At 39.2% G+C, this 15,006-nt stretch overlaps 1 protein-coding gene across 11 annotated transcripts in view; it reads right to left on the reverse strand.

Moving 5' to 3' along the window:
- SSBP2 (single stranded DNA binding protein 2) overlaps positions 1–15,006 on the reverse strand; it is a 286,817-nt gene that overhangs the window by 26,869 nt on the left and 244,942 nt on the right. For 7 of the 11 annotated variants that reach the window (XM_065550159.1, XM_065550155.1, XM_065550156.1 and 4 more), the window contains 5 exons: positions 12,445–12,499; positions 9,483–9,553; positions 8,063–8,141; positions 5,824–5,852; positions 2,610–3,403 (listed from right to left, as the gene is read on the reverse strand). In XM_065550159.1, coding sequence (XP_065406231.1) covers positions 3,101–3,403; positions 5,824–5,852; positions 8,063–8,141; positions 9,483–9,553; positions 12,445–12,499 — 537 coding nt within the window. In that variant the 3' untranslated portion in view covers positions 2,610–3,100. Of the gene's footprint in view, positions 1–2,609; positions 3,404–5,823; positions 5,853–8,062; positions 8,142–9,482; positions 9,554–12,444; positions 12,500–15,006 lie in introns of those variants that run through there. The other 4 variants (XM_024104522.3, XM_005288174.5, XM_005288173.4 and 1 more) reach the window with 1 other exon arrangement.

Raw genomic sequence — 15,006 nt, forward strand, 5'->3', positions numbered from 1 at the left:
CCGGATCTCATCACGCAGAACCACGGCCGGCTGCGTCACCCCGACCTGCAATCACTCCACCTCACGGCGTGGCTGCTCCATGGTTCACCCAGGCAGAGCAACAGTGTTCTCACTCTGTCCAACAGATTCTGCTGAGCAGTAGGAAGCCCTCAACACGGACCACATACTTGGCCAAGTGGAAGCGGTTCTCCTGTTGGTGCGAACAGCGAGCCACGTCCCCGTTGCACGCACCTATCCCTCTCATTTTGGAATATCTCCTCTCCCTAAAACAGCACGGGTTGGCGATATCTTCAATTAGAGTTCACCTGGCCGCTATATCGGCCTTCCATCCAGGGGAACTCGCGTCCTCGGTATTCTCTAACCCGATGGTCGTTAGATTCCTCAAGGGCTTAGACCGGATGTACCCACAACAACGTCACCCCGTTCCGACGTGGGACCTCAACCTGGTTCTCTCCAAGCTCACAGGTCCTCCATTCGAGCCACTGGCCACCTGTTCACTTCTGTACCTGTCCTGGAAGACAGCCTTCCTCGTAGCCATCACCTCAGCAAGGCGCGTTTCTGAACTCAGGGCGCTTACATCCGAGCCCCCTTACACAGTTTTCCACAAGGATAAAGTGCAGCTTCGTCCACATCCTGCCTTTCTCCCTAAAGTGGTTTCTCCATTTCATATCAACCAGGATATATTTCTCCCGGTTTTTCACCCTAAACCACATGCTACTCGCCAGGATCAACGTTTGCATTCTCTGGACGTACGCAGGGCCCTGGCTTTCTATATTGACCGCACAAGGCACTTTAGAAAGACGACGCAACTCTTCGTTGCAGTGGCCGACCGAATGAAAGGCTCACCGGTCTCCTCACAACGCCTATCCTCCTGGATTACGTCTTGCATCCGGACTTGCTACGACCTGGCAGGTGTCTCAGTACCACACCTCACCGCTCACTCCACGAGGGCCCAAGCTTCCTCGACGGCTTTCCTGGCGCAAGTTCCGATCCAGGACATTTGTAGAGCTGCGGTTTGGTCGTCAGTCCACACGTTTACGGCTCACTATGCACTAGTGCAGCAGTCCAGGGACGATGCTGCCTTCGGATCAGCAGTTTTGCACACAGCAATGTCTCACTCCGACCCCACCACCTAAGTTGGGCTTGGGAGTCACCTAATGGAATGGATATGAGCAAGCACTCGAAGAAGAAAAGACGGTTACTCACCGTTGTAACTGTTGTTCTTCGAGATGTGTTGCTCATATCCATTCCAAACCCGCCCTCCGTCCCCACTGTCGGAGTAGCCGGCAAGAAGGAACTGAGGGGGCGCCGGGTCGGCTGGGGTATATATTCAGCGCCATGAAGGCGCCACTCTAGGGGGCTCCACAGCCGACCCGCCGGTGTTGCTAGGGTAAAAATCTTCCGACGATCGTGCACGCGGCGCGCACACACCTAATGGAATGGATATGAGCAACACATCTCGAAGAACAACAGTTACAACGGTGAGTAACCGTCTTTTCTAAGGCCTTGGCTACACTTACCGGCAAGTTCGACGGCTGGAAATCGAACTTCTGGGTTCGACTTATCGCGTCTAGTCTGGACGCGATAAGTCGAACCCGGAAGTGCTCGCCGTCGACTGCGGTACTCCAGCTCGCCGAGAGGAGTACCGCGGAGTCGACGGGGGAGCCTGCCTGCCGAGTGTGGACCAAGGTAAGTTTGAACTAATTCGAAATAAGGTACTTCGAACTTCAGCTACGTTATTCACGTAGCTGAAGTTGCGTACCTTAGTTCGAATTAGGGGGGGTAGTGTAGACCAAGCCTAAGTAGCTGTGTAAGGCCAAATATGGTGGGACAAGAGTGGCATGTTTCTTTCCCATTATGAAGAAAAATCTTAAAATCATGATACAAACATCACCTAGGTATAACTGATACTGTATTTATCAGCATATGAGGAGCAGCATGTGGTGCAAGTCACAGATTTCAGAGTGCTTTTGTTTTTTTTGCAAAAGCTGTCCAAAAGGTGGTGAAAGACCTCCCCAAAATTATAAAAATTGGTAATTTTGCTACTTACTATTCTTTCTGTATCAAACCAATTTTCATCAGACAATCAGGAAAAAATAAATTATTGTTTAAAGTTTACTTTCTGTGTTTGGGTTTTTTCCATTTTATTTATTCAAATGAAGATTTTAAATTTTTGAATCAACGTTAACTGTGCAGTCATGACCAGTGACTCCATAATATGTAAGCTGCTGTAATGTTAGGTATAAAAAGTTAAAAAGCAGCTAAACCATTGTAAAATTTATTTTATGTGATCTTTCAGCACTTTTGTTTGTTCCTTAGAGATCTACCCCTATTTTATCTTTCTGTTTTTCCCTGTGTAGCACGGAACTTTGAAATTTTGCATTCACTACAGTATGCCTGCCCCAAAGATTCAAATTCCTGACTTTCATACCATCTCTTGCTGGGCTGCTTTGATGGCCAGTATGGGGCCTAGTGCAGCTGCATGAGCAAAGCCTCCAAAGCATGTTTTTCTTTGATGACTGCACAAATTCCACTGGTAATTCAAGAAGTTTTGGTTATTAGTAGGGCTGTCAAGCAATTAAAAAAATTAATTGTGATTAATGGCACTGTTAAACAATAATAGAATACCATTTATTTAAATATTTGTGGATGTTTTCTACATTTTCAAATATATTGATTTCAATTATAATAGAATACAAACTGTACAGTGCTCACTTTATATTTATTTTTTATTACAAATATTTGCACTGTAAAAACCAAAAGAAATAGTATTTTTCAATTCACCTAATACAGGTATTGTAGTGCAATCTCTTTATAATGAAAGTTGAACTTGCAAATGTAGAATTATGTACAAAAAAAACTGCATTCAAAAATAAAACAATGTAAAACTTTCGCGCCTAGAAGTCCTACTTCAGTCTTATGTCAGCCAATCGCTCAGATAAACAAGTTTGGTTACAATTTGCAGGCGATAATGCTGCCCACTTCTTGTTTACAATGTCACCTGAAAGTGAGAACAGGTGTTCGCATGGCACTGTTGTAGCCGGCGTCGCAAGATATTTATGTGCCAGATGCGCTAAATATTCATATGTCCCTTCATGCTTCAACCACCATTCCAGGGGACATGCGTCCATGCTGATGAAGGGTTCTGCTCGATAACAATCTCATCTGAATCAGATGCCACCAGCAGAAGGTTGATTTTCTTTTTTAGTGGTTCAGGTTCTGTAGTTTCCGTATCGGAGTGTTGCTCTTTTAAGACTTCTGAAAGCATGCTCCACACCTCGTCCCTCTCAGATTTTGGACGGTACTTCAGATTCTTAAGCCTTGGGTCGAGTGCTGTAGCTATTTTTAAAAATCTCACATTGGTACCTTCTTTGCGTTTTGTCAAATCTGCTGTGAAAGTGTTCTTAAAACGAACAACATGTGCTGGGTCATCATCCAAGACTGCTATAACATGAAATATATGGCAGAATGCAGGTAAAACAGAACAGGAGACATACAATTCTCACCTAAGGAGTTCAGTCACAAATTTAATTAATGCATTATTTTTTTAACAAGCGTTACCAGCATGGAGGCATGTCCTCTGGAATGGTGGTGAAGCATGAAGGGGCATACGAATGTTTAGCATATCTGGCACGTAAATACCTTGCAATGTCGGCTATGAAAGTACCATGCGAAAGCCTGTTCTCATTTTCAGGTGACATTGTAAATAAGAAGCAGGCAGCAGTAACTCCCATAAATGTAAACAAACTTGTTTGTCTTAGCGATTGGCTGAACAAGAAGTAGGACTGAGTGGACTTGTAGGCTCTAAAGTTTTAAATTGTTTTGTTTTTGAGTGCAGTTATGTAACAAAAAACCCTACATTTGTAAGTTACAATTTCACAATAAAGAGATTGCACTACAGTACTTGTATGATTTGAATTGAAAAATACTATTTCTTTTATCATTTTTACAGTGCAAATATTTGTAATAAAAATATTAATATAAAGTGAGCACTTTACACTTTGTATTCTGTGTTGTAATAGAAATCAATATATTTGAAAATGTAGAAAAACATCCAAAAATATTTACTAAATTTCAATTGGTATTCTATTGTTTAACAGTGTGATTGATCACAATTAATTTTTTTAATCATGATTAATTTTTTGAGTTAATCGCATGAGTTAATTGCGATTAATCGACAGCCCTAGTTATTAGAGCCTCTCTTATATGCACAATTTCAGTTTTCTTGTTTTCTCTACCTCACTCCACCTCATAAACACTTTATACTTTGCCACTCAGTCAGTCAATTATAACCTTTTCTACACACCGTAACAATGAACTGCTCTGATGTAAAATGTATTCTAGCAAGTCTGGGCTAATTTTCTAAACCTCATGCACAAGACGATCAGCCTCACTAAAATGCTTTTTTATTCCATTGAGGTCTTGTGTCAAGCAGAACTCAACTGGGCCTGAGGAACTAGCAACAAATGCAAAAATGTGTGCAACTGCACACTTAATTTCCACAAACAATTTCTGTGATAACATCTGTAATATGGAAACTTGCTTGTCTCAGTGACATTTAAGTTAAAACCACCAGATGTCATCTAATTTTGCGTCATACTGTAAATTCCATGGGACTTAGTTAAAGTCATAAATTGGCCCAAACTCACTCCAAAGGTTTGTGAACAAGAGTGAACCTTTTGATGAAACAGCTCAGGGTTTTGAGTTTGTAATGAAACCAGGTGAGTTATGCATGCTTTCAGGTTTCACTGCAATCACTTTTTACATAGCTCTGGGCCTCTTGGACAGATGTCACAGATTGCTGCATTATCTTCTGATGCTCTGCTACAAGGAAAAGCTAGAATTTCCATGACAGAATAATGACACCATATCTTGAAATCCTATCCTAAACTATATTTAGTGAGCTCAAAATCTCAATCTAAAACATGTAGGTTTCTCAAAAGAAACTCATTTCGTTCTTTTGGGAGATGGCTGAGAATTTCATTCTAGCATTTCAAATGAATAAACAATGAAACAATTATTTAATTAATTTATATCTTTATAGATCAAAACACAAAAGTGCAGAATGATTAGTTTTTAACCAGTTATATCTGTACATGTCGAAGAAGCAGCACAGAATATTTTATATGGGTCTAATTCTAATACCTTCACTCATCGATTCCTCATTTAAATCAACCCTTAAATTAATAACCTCAGAGTTAGCAAATTTTTACAAAAAATATTGTGCATTCAAATACTGTATTATTTTTGTAGGTGCCAACCACTAATGGTTGAACATTCATATTTCATATACTGATAAACTGTTTCTATGCTCAAAATACAGTTTCTTCTCTCATTACATTTTAATTTAGTTTTTAGGGAATTGGAGTGCTGATTAAGGCTATTAGCATTGTCTTCTAAAGGTGAGAAAAGCTATGATACAATGCATAAAAATAATATCCTTATGACAAATCTCCAAATTTCTCTCTTCCCACATTTCACTAAGTTTGATTATTAAAACTGTATTCATTTGTTTTACCAACATGTAACAATGTAACATAATAAATTAGTTTATGACTTGGATGTACATTAATCACATGCAGTAATGACCATTATTATGTTCAGGAAAATATATAAATGAATTGGTTTAATAGTCCCTATTGACTATAAAGATTACTTTTAACCTTCCAACTAATGCTGAATCTGCCTGAAAGAGCTGAAAGGCCCATAATACACATTTAATTTGCAATCAGAAATGTAAAAAAAAAGTTTTAACAACCAAAATTACGTGATACTTAAATACAGTAAAATATAATGCTAAAATTAAATATATTACATACTCACTTTGGAAATACTGTCCATGTCTCCTGAGCCTTAAATTAAAATAAATAAATAATCATTTAGATTAGTTTTGAACTGCAGTCTCTAAGAGTTTATCATTTTCTGCACTTTGAAAAGATAGTATAACAGCAATGGGCTAACATATAGTTAGTTATGTTTGGTTCTTCCCTTCCCACTCAGGAAAATTCTTCAGTCATTATAGTAGTCTGTTAGTGTTAGGGTCTTCTTGCATGGTTGTGCCTGCAGTTTGTGTGGGAAGATGCCTTCTGTCTGCCAAAGGCAATCACAGTCCCTGCTTTCTGTGTATGGCCCCAGGTATATACCTCATTGCAAAGTGGTAGGGAGGAGGACAGGTCACAGCATCGGACTCTACAGTGTTCTGCATTGGCATTCTTTAGGATGGGGCAGCCTGTACACTATCCTTATACACTGGGAAGCTCAAGGAGCTCCCCTGGGAGGTGCAGCTCTGCATTGCTCCTCTCCCATGGCAGTGCCTAAGTAGCAACCCAATATTAACACTGTTGTAACTAGAGGAAATTGTAAACATATCTAAAGACAGCTAATGCTCCTGATGGAAAAAATAACCATCATTTTTAGTGCGCTGTAGCTTTCCAAGAGTCGCTAATTGTATATTAAAAAAACTATAGTGGAAAATCTGTCATACTTAATTTGTTAAACACTGAATATATGCAATCATGTTTACTGATGAAAATACTAATCATATGCTTAGTGCACATAAAGTTCTTCCACTATCACTTCAGTTGTAATTAATCTTATAACTAAGAAGTTATTGTCAGGCTACAATATATTACAGCAAAAGTTTGTGATGAAGTTCAAAAAAGAGTTTTTAATTGACTTGGAAATAATGTGCATTATTTTTAATTAAAAAATGAAGCCATTTTACAAAAAATATTCATAAAAGGTCTGCTGCAAAATCACAAGATAGCCTTATTCAAAGTAATCTAGGAAGTTCAGAGACATGCTCCATATAGATTGTTGGGAATTTGTTATTGTTGAATTTTAATTCCTCAGGATCAGTCTGCTAAGAGAGGTTTTGGTGCATTCTTTCCTTAGCTTAAAATCCAATTTTCTCATTTTACCATAGCTTTCTCCACTCTCCTCCTCATTCTCATTCTTCCATGCATCTTGTCTAACAATCTTCGGTTTCTGGTTTAGATTCAGGCCTGAACTATGCTAACTTCTTCTGGCATAACCTGAAGTGCAGGGCAGAAAGTCTGTGAGGAAGGGTCAGGGTTGAACAACTGCAAATTTTGTATAATTCTACAAGGCTCCTAACCCCCCCAGATATCACTACTTCTCGGAAATTATAATCTACACAGACCTCTCAATGACTGAACACCTTTGGAGCTTTGTAGGATTTCCATGTCTGCAGCCTGCAATGCCCTGCAATCTACACTGTTTCCATTTCTTCTTCACTTCTTACCCGCATAGCTTTTATAATGTGTTCATTGGGCCAGACCGATATTATAAAAAGAAAAATATAGCTAATAAATATTAAATGACCTCTAAAAGTTACCTAACATGGCTTTTCTATACATACAAATATCATATCTGTAATGTCAGGTGTAATTTTGCAGGAGAGTTCACATTTGGGGAGAAAGAAGAAAACATTTCAAACATTCCTCTGGCAGGCTGATGAAAAACAGAAGCTATTTGAAGCTGTTTCATGGGGATGAGCTATTAAAAGTAATGCTTGGGAGGATGGATGAATGGGTAGAGTGCAAGTGAGACAGTTAAAACTGCACGATCAATATAATTTATCATTTGGTTTCACAATTTAATACATAGATATCAATAGATGTGGTATATTGTCTCCATATATTATTTATATGATATATAAATATACATATATGTAAGCACCTGCACCAATTTGTGATAAAGACATCTTCTGATTACTTGTGTTATTGTGGGGGACTGGGGAAATAGGGAGGAGGAGAAAGCTTTTGTCATCTTCCACATGAGTTTAACATAGTGTACTATAGAAGAGGTTTAAAAATTATATTCTGTTACTATACAATATTTATAAGCGACACCTTATTAGACCAGATACATAAGATTACATAAAACATTTTTGAACTTCTGATTGATGTTGATACAGTATTTCTAATTTTCAAATGATTGTATATACAATTGCCCACACAATTTAGAGCTGTGGTTATTGTGGAGTTACTCATAAAAAAACAGATCTAAAATCAGTATTTACTAGATTTGTTATCCTTACCTAAAGATCCATTCATATGATGTGATTCCATTCCACCCAATCCACCCATAGGTCCATCTGACCCTGGGCCCATTGGAAACTGTAAAAGGATTATGATAATATATTAAAATTGATATTAATGCAAGAATATATTGCAGATAATTTAATAAAAACACAGAAATAGGAACAAAAATAGAAATTGAGAAACTGAATTGTATAGTCTATCTCTGAGTGGATTATTTGTATGTGATTTTCGTTTACATTTTTTCACTTTTTTCCCAGCCTTTACCTCAGTTACTGTGTTCTGCACCGCTGGAGAATTCATGTCTGTGCAGAGAGTTAGCCCTTAGCCTATGTACCGCTTATGTCCTACTGAAGTACTATGGTTGGGACTTTCAAAAGTGCTCAGTGATTACTAAAATCTGCTCCTGTTGAAGTTAATGGGAGTTTCACTATTGACTTCAATGAGAGCAGAGTTAGGCCAGCATAGTCCACTTTTGGAAATCCCATCCTACCTGTGCTGAGCATCACAGCAGACTACTGTGCATTACCACTGCAACAATATAAAGTTCTGCCAGTTCAGCATTTAGATTTCACAGTTTATCATTAAACCTGGGTCTTCAAATTGAGAACACAGATATTTACAGCACTTCTAGATAAACATGCAATGAATTTCAATAAATGCACTACAATTAAACCATTACTTAAGTTCTTGTGGCCTTTTTTCAAATGGACCTCTAACTATGTGGTCTGCATGCATAAATGACATCTAAATTGAGGGCAACTATAAGGGTTAGACGGAGAAGAAAGTTCTTTCTAAAAATCCAAGTTTTCATCACTTCCAGAATGGCTGGATGTTTTGCCTAAAATAATCAGTGGTATCATAGTTAATATTTAATGGTTGTCATTAAGCTTCATATTTAACACTACTCAAATGAACAAGGCAGATCTCACCCTTGAGAAAGCTATTGATTTTATCCATCTATAGAATTGGTAATAAATAATTGACTGGGTCACATTCAGAAGTTTTCCTTGCATTATTAAGTAGAAATATATTTTTGTAATTGAAGTTTAAGTTCTGCACATACTAATGGTAGCTGATAGGGTGTACTACTGTGACCAGAACAGCATACCCCAGGATGACAAATTTAGTTATCTACCTAACAGATTTACATGCTTAAAGTTTTTATATGCACAAATTTCAAGGTATTCAAGGTGCTAAAGGATTGTTGTGTATGTACCACAAGACTGATTTGAAATATTTCAGAGACATTAAAGATTCAGAAAAATATGAGTTTTGATGATGGGAAGCAAGTGATGTGTACCCACTCAAAATGGGAAAGATAAGCATGATTCAGATAAAATGAAGGTCTGGTGAGTCAGTGCATGAATCAAACAGGGCTTCACAGTGCAGAAAAATACATGATAGGTTCATATTTACATTAGATCTGTTGGGTCCAGGTGGAACTGCATTCATTAAAGTGTACATGTTATCTCCAGAGTTAGTTGAATCTGAAACAAATATTATTTTAATTACCAAGATGTGATTTGAGATAAAACTGCTTACCTACTACACTTTCTCATCATTTTGTTAATATTTCTCCTATGTCTGATCCAATGTTACAGAGTGACAATATAGTGGAAGATTTCATTGTATCTCTATTCTTAGCCAAATGGCAGAGCTATGAAAAGAAATAATTGCAATGCTCCCTAAATGGCTTCTGTGACTACTTCTAGACTGAGTTTATGCATTATTGTTAACATGTCTATAAATCTTCAAAAATTTGTAACCACTTAGTTCCTAAAACACTTTTTCTAAAACCTCCAGATTACTTTACTAACTTTCTGCAGTCTCTGTGAAAGGAGAATTTCTCACTTACTAAATACTTTTATGCTCTGGTTTCCACCAGTGCTGATCAATGGGTAGCTCTTCCTTATGCAGATTTCAGGTTAGTAGCAGCCAATGAAAAGCTCTAATTTTCATGTCTCTCAGCCAGCTAAACGCTGTCTCGTTCTCTCTCCCTAAGGCTTGAAAACTTCCAAAGCTAAAATCTCGATTTTAACTAACAAGACAATGAAACCTATGGAACTATTTGACTGAACTAAGGGTTGAGTAGAAGCCAGGGCCCAGAAAATAATTAGTAGGTAAGAAATTCTTGGTTTTGAACCATGGCTTGCCACCAGTGGTAAGGATTCCTCATAGACATTTTGCAGAGAAGAGAAGACAAAAAAGGACTGTAGCCATGGAGACAACATAGGGAGACCATTTCCCCAAGAAAATAGCAGTTGAGAACACTTGGTCAGGGGCATCCCATCCCATCCAACAAAAGCAATTAGTCTCTGTGAATCACCAAGTGCAAAAGGACACATCCAACAATGGAATTATATCACATCTATGATGTTTGTAGAAAGAGTGGAGAGACAGCCAAGTAGCTGTGTTCCACAATTCCTCCACAAAATCTCCCCTTTCTCTGCCCTATAGACAATGTAAAAAAGACTCAAGAGAGCTTTGAGCTTAACAGATCACAGATAGTTAACCACTTTCTGAGACAAAGTGGGGGCAATGGGAGACCCTGTGCATGTCCTTTGAAACAGAATTTACCTCTATTTACATAGAAAGGTGAAAGGAGGAAAAGCACATGCCTTACTGAAATGCCTAGGAATTAGGAATGCATCCTTGGCTAAAGCTAGAAAGTGTGATACCTACTCCAAGGGGTTAAAATCAAGCCCAATGTATATTTCCTTCAAGAGCCTCACTACTTCGGTACAATTTTCTAAGCATTAACTAATATTGGTGAGATAATAAACCCATTATATGCATGGAATATCACTACAAAGATTCTACTGTACTGTCTCCTCCATCCATCCCAGGAGAGGAGCTAGACCCAAGCATTCAGACTGGCATAAAATCTCTCTCTCTCTCTCTGTCTCAGAGATTGAAAAAAAATCCTATTTGGCTTCTTCTGCTGTCACTGAGAAACAAGTTCTTCAACCACCAGGTCCTTCTGAAAACAGATAACATGGCTCTCCTCAAGGAATCATGGCTCTACTTTCTGTTAGTTATTGTCTTAAACACATACCAGTGGTTTGGTCCACTGGGACACTAACAGTTGGAGGGTTTTGTTTTCAGAGATTAGTTCCCTTGGTAGCTTTCCTGGTGGCTGTTACTTGAATATTTTTATTCCACGGCTTCTCTTTCCTCCATCAAAACAAAAGGCTTGTTCATAGTCCACATTAGCCACTTACATATGCCACTGGCAATTTACTGCTGTGTTGAATGTTTTCAGAAGTACATGCTATTGCGGAGCTTGTTTTTACATTACATTGAATATTTATCTGCTAGCACATATTAGTCATCTTCTTAAGTATTGAACAGGAGAGAAGTCCTCCTTTTTTTCTATCAGAGGTTGTGTTTTTAAAATTCTAGCCACATATTTAATGAAGTTTTTCCATCAGCAAAGGAAAACTTCCATGGAAGGGTTGGGAAGCTCTGCTTCTGGCTCTTAAAAAAGACTTCCCTATCCTTTGTGCAAGTAATGATGGCAGGGAGGTAGGAATATGTGGGTCTGAAGATGTAAGGTGTCACAGAGATGGAAAGGTCTCTAGAAGTGGTGATCAATGACCTCTTGGTTGATGAAAGGAGGATGAGAAGGAGATGTGCTTCTTAGGAGTGGAAGATTCCCAGAAGTCGTCTGATTGATCTAGTGAAGATCGGTTAAGTCGGGATACCAGATCAGAGGCAAACACTTCCTGCTTACCAGATCCCTGATGCTATCCATGGGAGGAGAGGAAGTCTTGTGTATGTCCACCCTCCACAACCTCTTCTGATTCTTCGTTCACGTCAGGAACTTTGGAGAACCCTGATGTAGGGAAACACTTGCTACTCTTCTTAATGCAGAGCTAGCTGGCTGAGCTGAAGCTATGGGACACTCCTTTAAACTCCACTTGAAGCGTCCCCCAGCTGGATACTCTAGGAACCGTCTCACAGGATACATAAAAGTTGCTGGCAAATGTGCACTGAACAACACTAGCAGAAACAATGCACATTCTGTTTTCTCTCTCTTTTTCCTTCAGGTTGCTAATGGAGACCAGAAAAAAAATGGTCTTGAAAGCCCTGGATGGAGCCAGTAAAATCAAATTACCAACCATACTGCATCTCTCCAGCAAAGCAGGAGGAAGTCTGAGGAGGGAGGGAGGGATGGAGGAAGGGAGACAGAGAAGAAGAGTGCAAAAGTGAGAGCTTTTCATTGGCTGTTGCTTGCTGAAATATATATAAGGTGGATTTGTCCATTTGTCTGCACTGGTAGCAAATGGGCACAGCAAGAACTGGAATACAGAATCTGTATATTACCCCCCCAATGTTATTTACATTGTCTTTAAATTTTCTGATTAGATTTGGATACCTGCAGGACTTGGCATGATGGGTGTTCCTGGTGGCCCTCCACCCCCTGGAGGACCCTAAAAGGGGTAGAAAATATTCAGTTAATATAAAAGGAAAAATATAACAGTAAAGACTGAAGATAATCCAAGTGACAAAAGCACATCATAAAGGTTGTGAGTTGTTCTGGTGAAAAGGAACATATTTCCATAGAACAAAAGAAAGATGTACTCCATCGTCTATTTTCCTGTAAACCAGTGAATTTACTCAGACTAAAGCTAGTGCCATGGATCTGCAGGCTCAAGCCCTGAATCCCAATATGTGTAGATCCCTGGATCCAGAGAGATCCAGTGCTCAAAAACTTTGGGTTCTGCTACTGTCTGCCAGTACTGGAGTACAGAAGGGATGCTTTGTTCAGGGTCCAGGGCTGTTAATATACAGCTGATTCTCTACTATAGCCAATTTTCCAGCTGGTATTGCTCTCTCCTCACTGACTGTGATGCAGCAGGTTGCTAACTGTAGTGTCAAAACTGGCAGAATAAGCTACTGCTTGTTGTCACACTGTACAGGGATCACATGGGAGAAGAAGAGGTGTTCAGTGGAAGTCTCTCTCTGTGGAATGTGTGGCTCAAACTTTGGTGGATCCAGGCCCTGATAAACTAAATTCAGTTAATAAAACATCACACATTCTCTTTTTTTCATATTTGTACACATATAACTCAGGATAAATGACTTGAGATTAATGGCAAAGTCTCAGCACAAGATCAGCTTGGTAATTCTGAGTACAGATCTGCAGATATATTGCTATTACATTACAGATAAAAGAGAATGGGAGCTCATCTAGTATTTGCTAAATCCATTTAAAAATAAGAAATGTCTATTTTCTTTTTTTCTGTTAATTTTCTGTATTTCTGTGTTGCAATTTTTTCTGTGAAAACAAACAATTTAAACAGACTGCACTGGTTATTGAACAAGCTGTTCTTTTCATTTTCTTTAAAAAAATTACTCCTATTGTTTTGTTCTAAATAACTTAATTCTTTAGCATCATCAGCACCATAATTTCTTCTGTGCCACATTTGCAGCTACAGTAATATCTTGAAGTACAATGAAAAGTTGACTGGTTACAGTTTTGATTCAAATATTCTAATATGCAATAAAAAATTAACCCTGAAATTTTCCATAATAAAAATGCTATAAATTGCTATCACTAGAACGCAGTTTTCATTGTCATAGGTCTGTACTGCTATTTAAAAATAGCACATTTTCTATCAAAAAGAATGATTTTGGTTCAATATCCATTCTGTTCACTTCATGACATGGAGCATACTGAGATTTCAAAGTGTGATTGTTCCTGTTTGCTTGAAGGGGCATTGCTGAGATTTGCTATAATATGACCAACACATTTTTGGAAGGCAGGGGGAAGTTTTGGAATTAGAACAATTGAAAAATATCTTTGTGTATTTTGCCACCCCAAGTATGGCAGTCAGGCAGCCTTCGGCGGCATGCCTGTGGGAGGTCCGCTGGATTTGGCGGCATGCCTACGGGAGGTCCGCCAGTCCTGCGCCTTCGGCGTACTCGGCGCTGAATTGCAGCCGAAACCGCGGGACCGGCGGACCTTCCACAGGCATGTTGCTGAAGGCAGCCTGACTGCCACCCTCACGGTGACCGGCAGGCCGCCTCCCACAGCTTGCCACCCCAGGCACACGCTTGGTGCGCTGGTGCCTGGAGCCGCCCCTGGCCCTACAAAACACACCATTTACTGGCTCTGAAGCAGCAGCAATGCATTCATGAACACTATTTCCAGGCTTATGCTATAATGGAAGTCAGTAATGCTGCATTAGTCATTGCTGCCCCTGCCTCTGAGCTGGTATAAATAAAATACTTGAGATATTTGTGGGTTAATACCGCTGGCTGCAAGTTAATGAATAAATTTAACAAATAACTTTAATCTAAACACAAATCTATTATCCAATAATAATATGTCCCTGTATACCACCAATCTACATACACACATACATACACGTACATCTCTGACCCCTTAAATGATTGACAATATAACCTACCAATTACCAGTCACTATCCTGCACTTCTCCTTCAGTAGTGTATTGAGCAAGACCATGGAGTGCCTCCTGTATCTACTAACAAGATTTGTTCCACTACAGATGTCATAGATTCATGGAGTTTAGACCATAAGGGACCATTAGATCATCTAATCTGACCTCCTGTGTATCACAGGCCATTCAATTTCAACCAGTTATCCCTGTGTAGATTAACTGGCCAGAAGTGACCACTGTGATCATGAAGTCTGATCTATGTGATGCAGGCCCTAGAACTTTCCCAAAATAATTCCTAGAGCATAACTTTTAGGAAAACATCCCATCTTGATTTAAAAATTGACGCTGATGGAGAATCCACCATGACCCTTGGTAGTTTGTTCCAATGGCTAATCACCCTCACTATTAAAAATGTGTCCCGATTTTTTAAATATGAATGTATCTGTTGGGGATTTAGTTGGGAATTGGTCCTGCTTTGAGCAGGGGGTTGGACTAGATGACCTCCTGAGGTCCCTTCCAACCCTGATAGTCTA

Source organism: Chrysemys picta, chromosome 6, assembly GCF_011386835.1.
Source record: "Chrysemys picta bellii isolate R12L10 chromosome 6, ASM1138683v2, whole genome shotgun sequence".
Taxonomy (NCBI): Eukaryota; Metazoa; Chordata; order Testudines; family Emydidae; genus Chrysemys; species Chrysemys picta.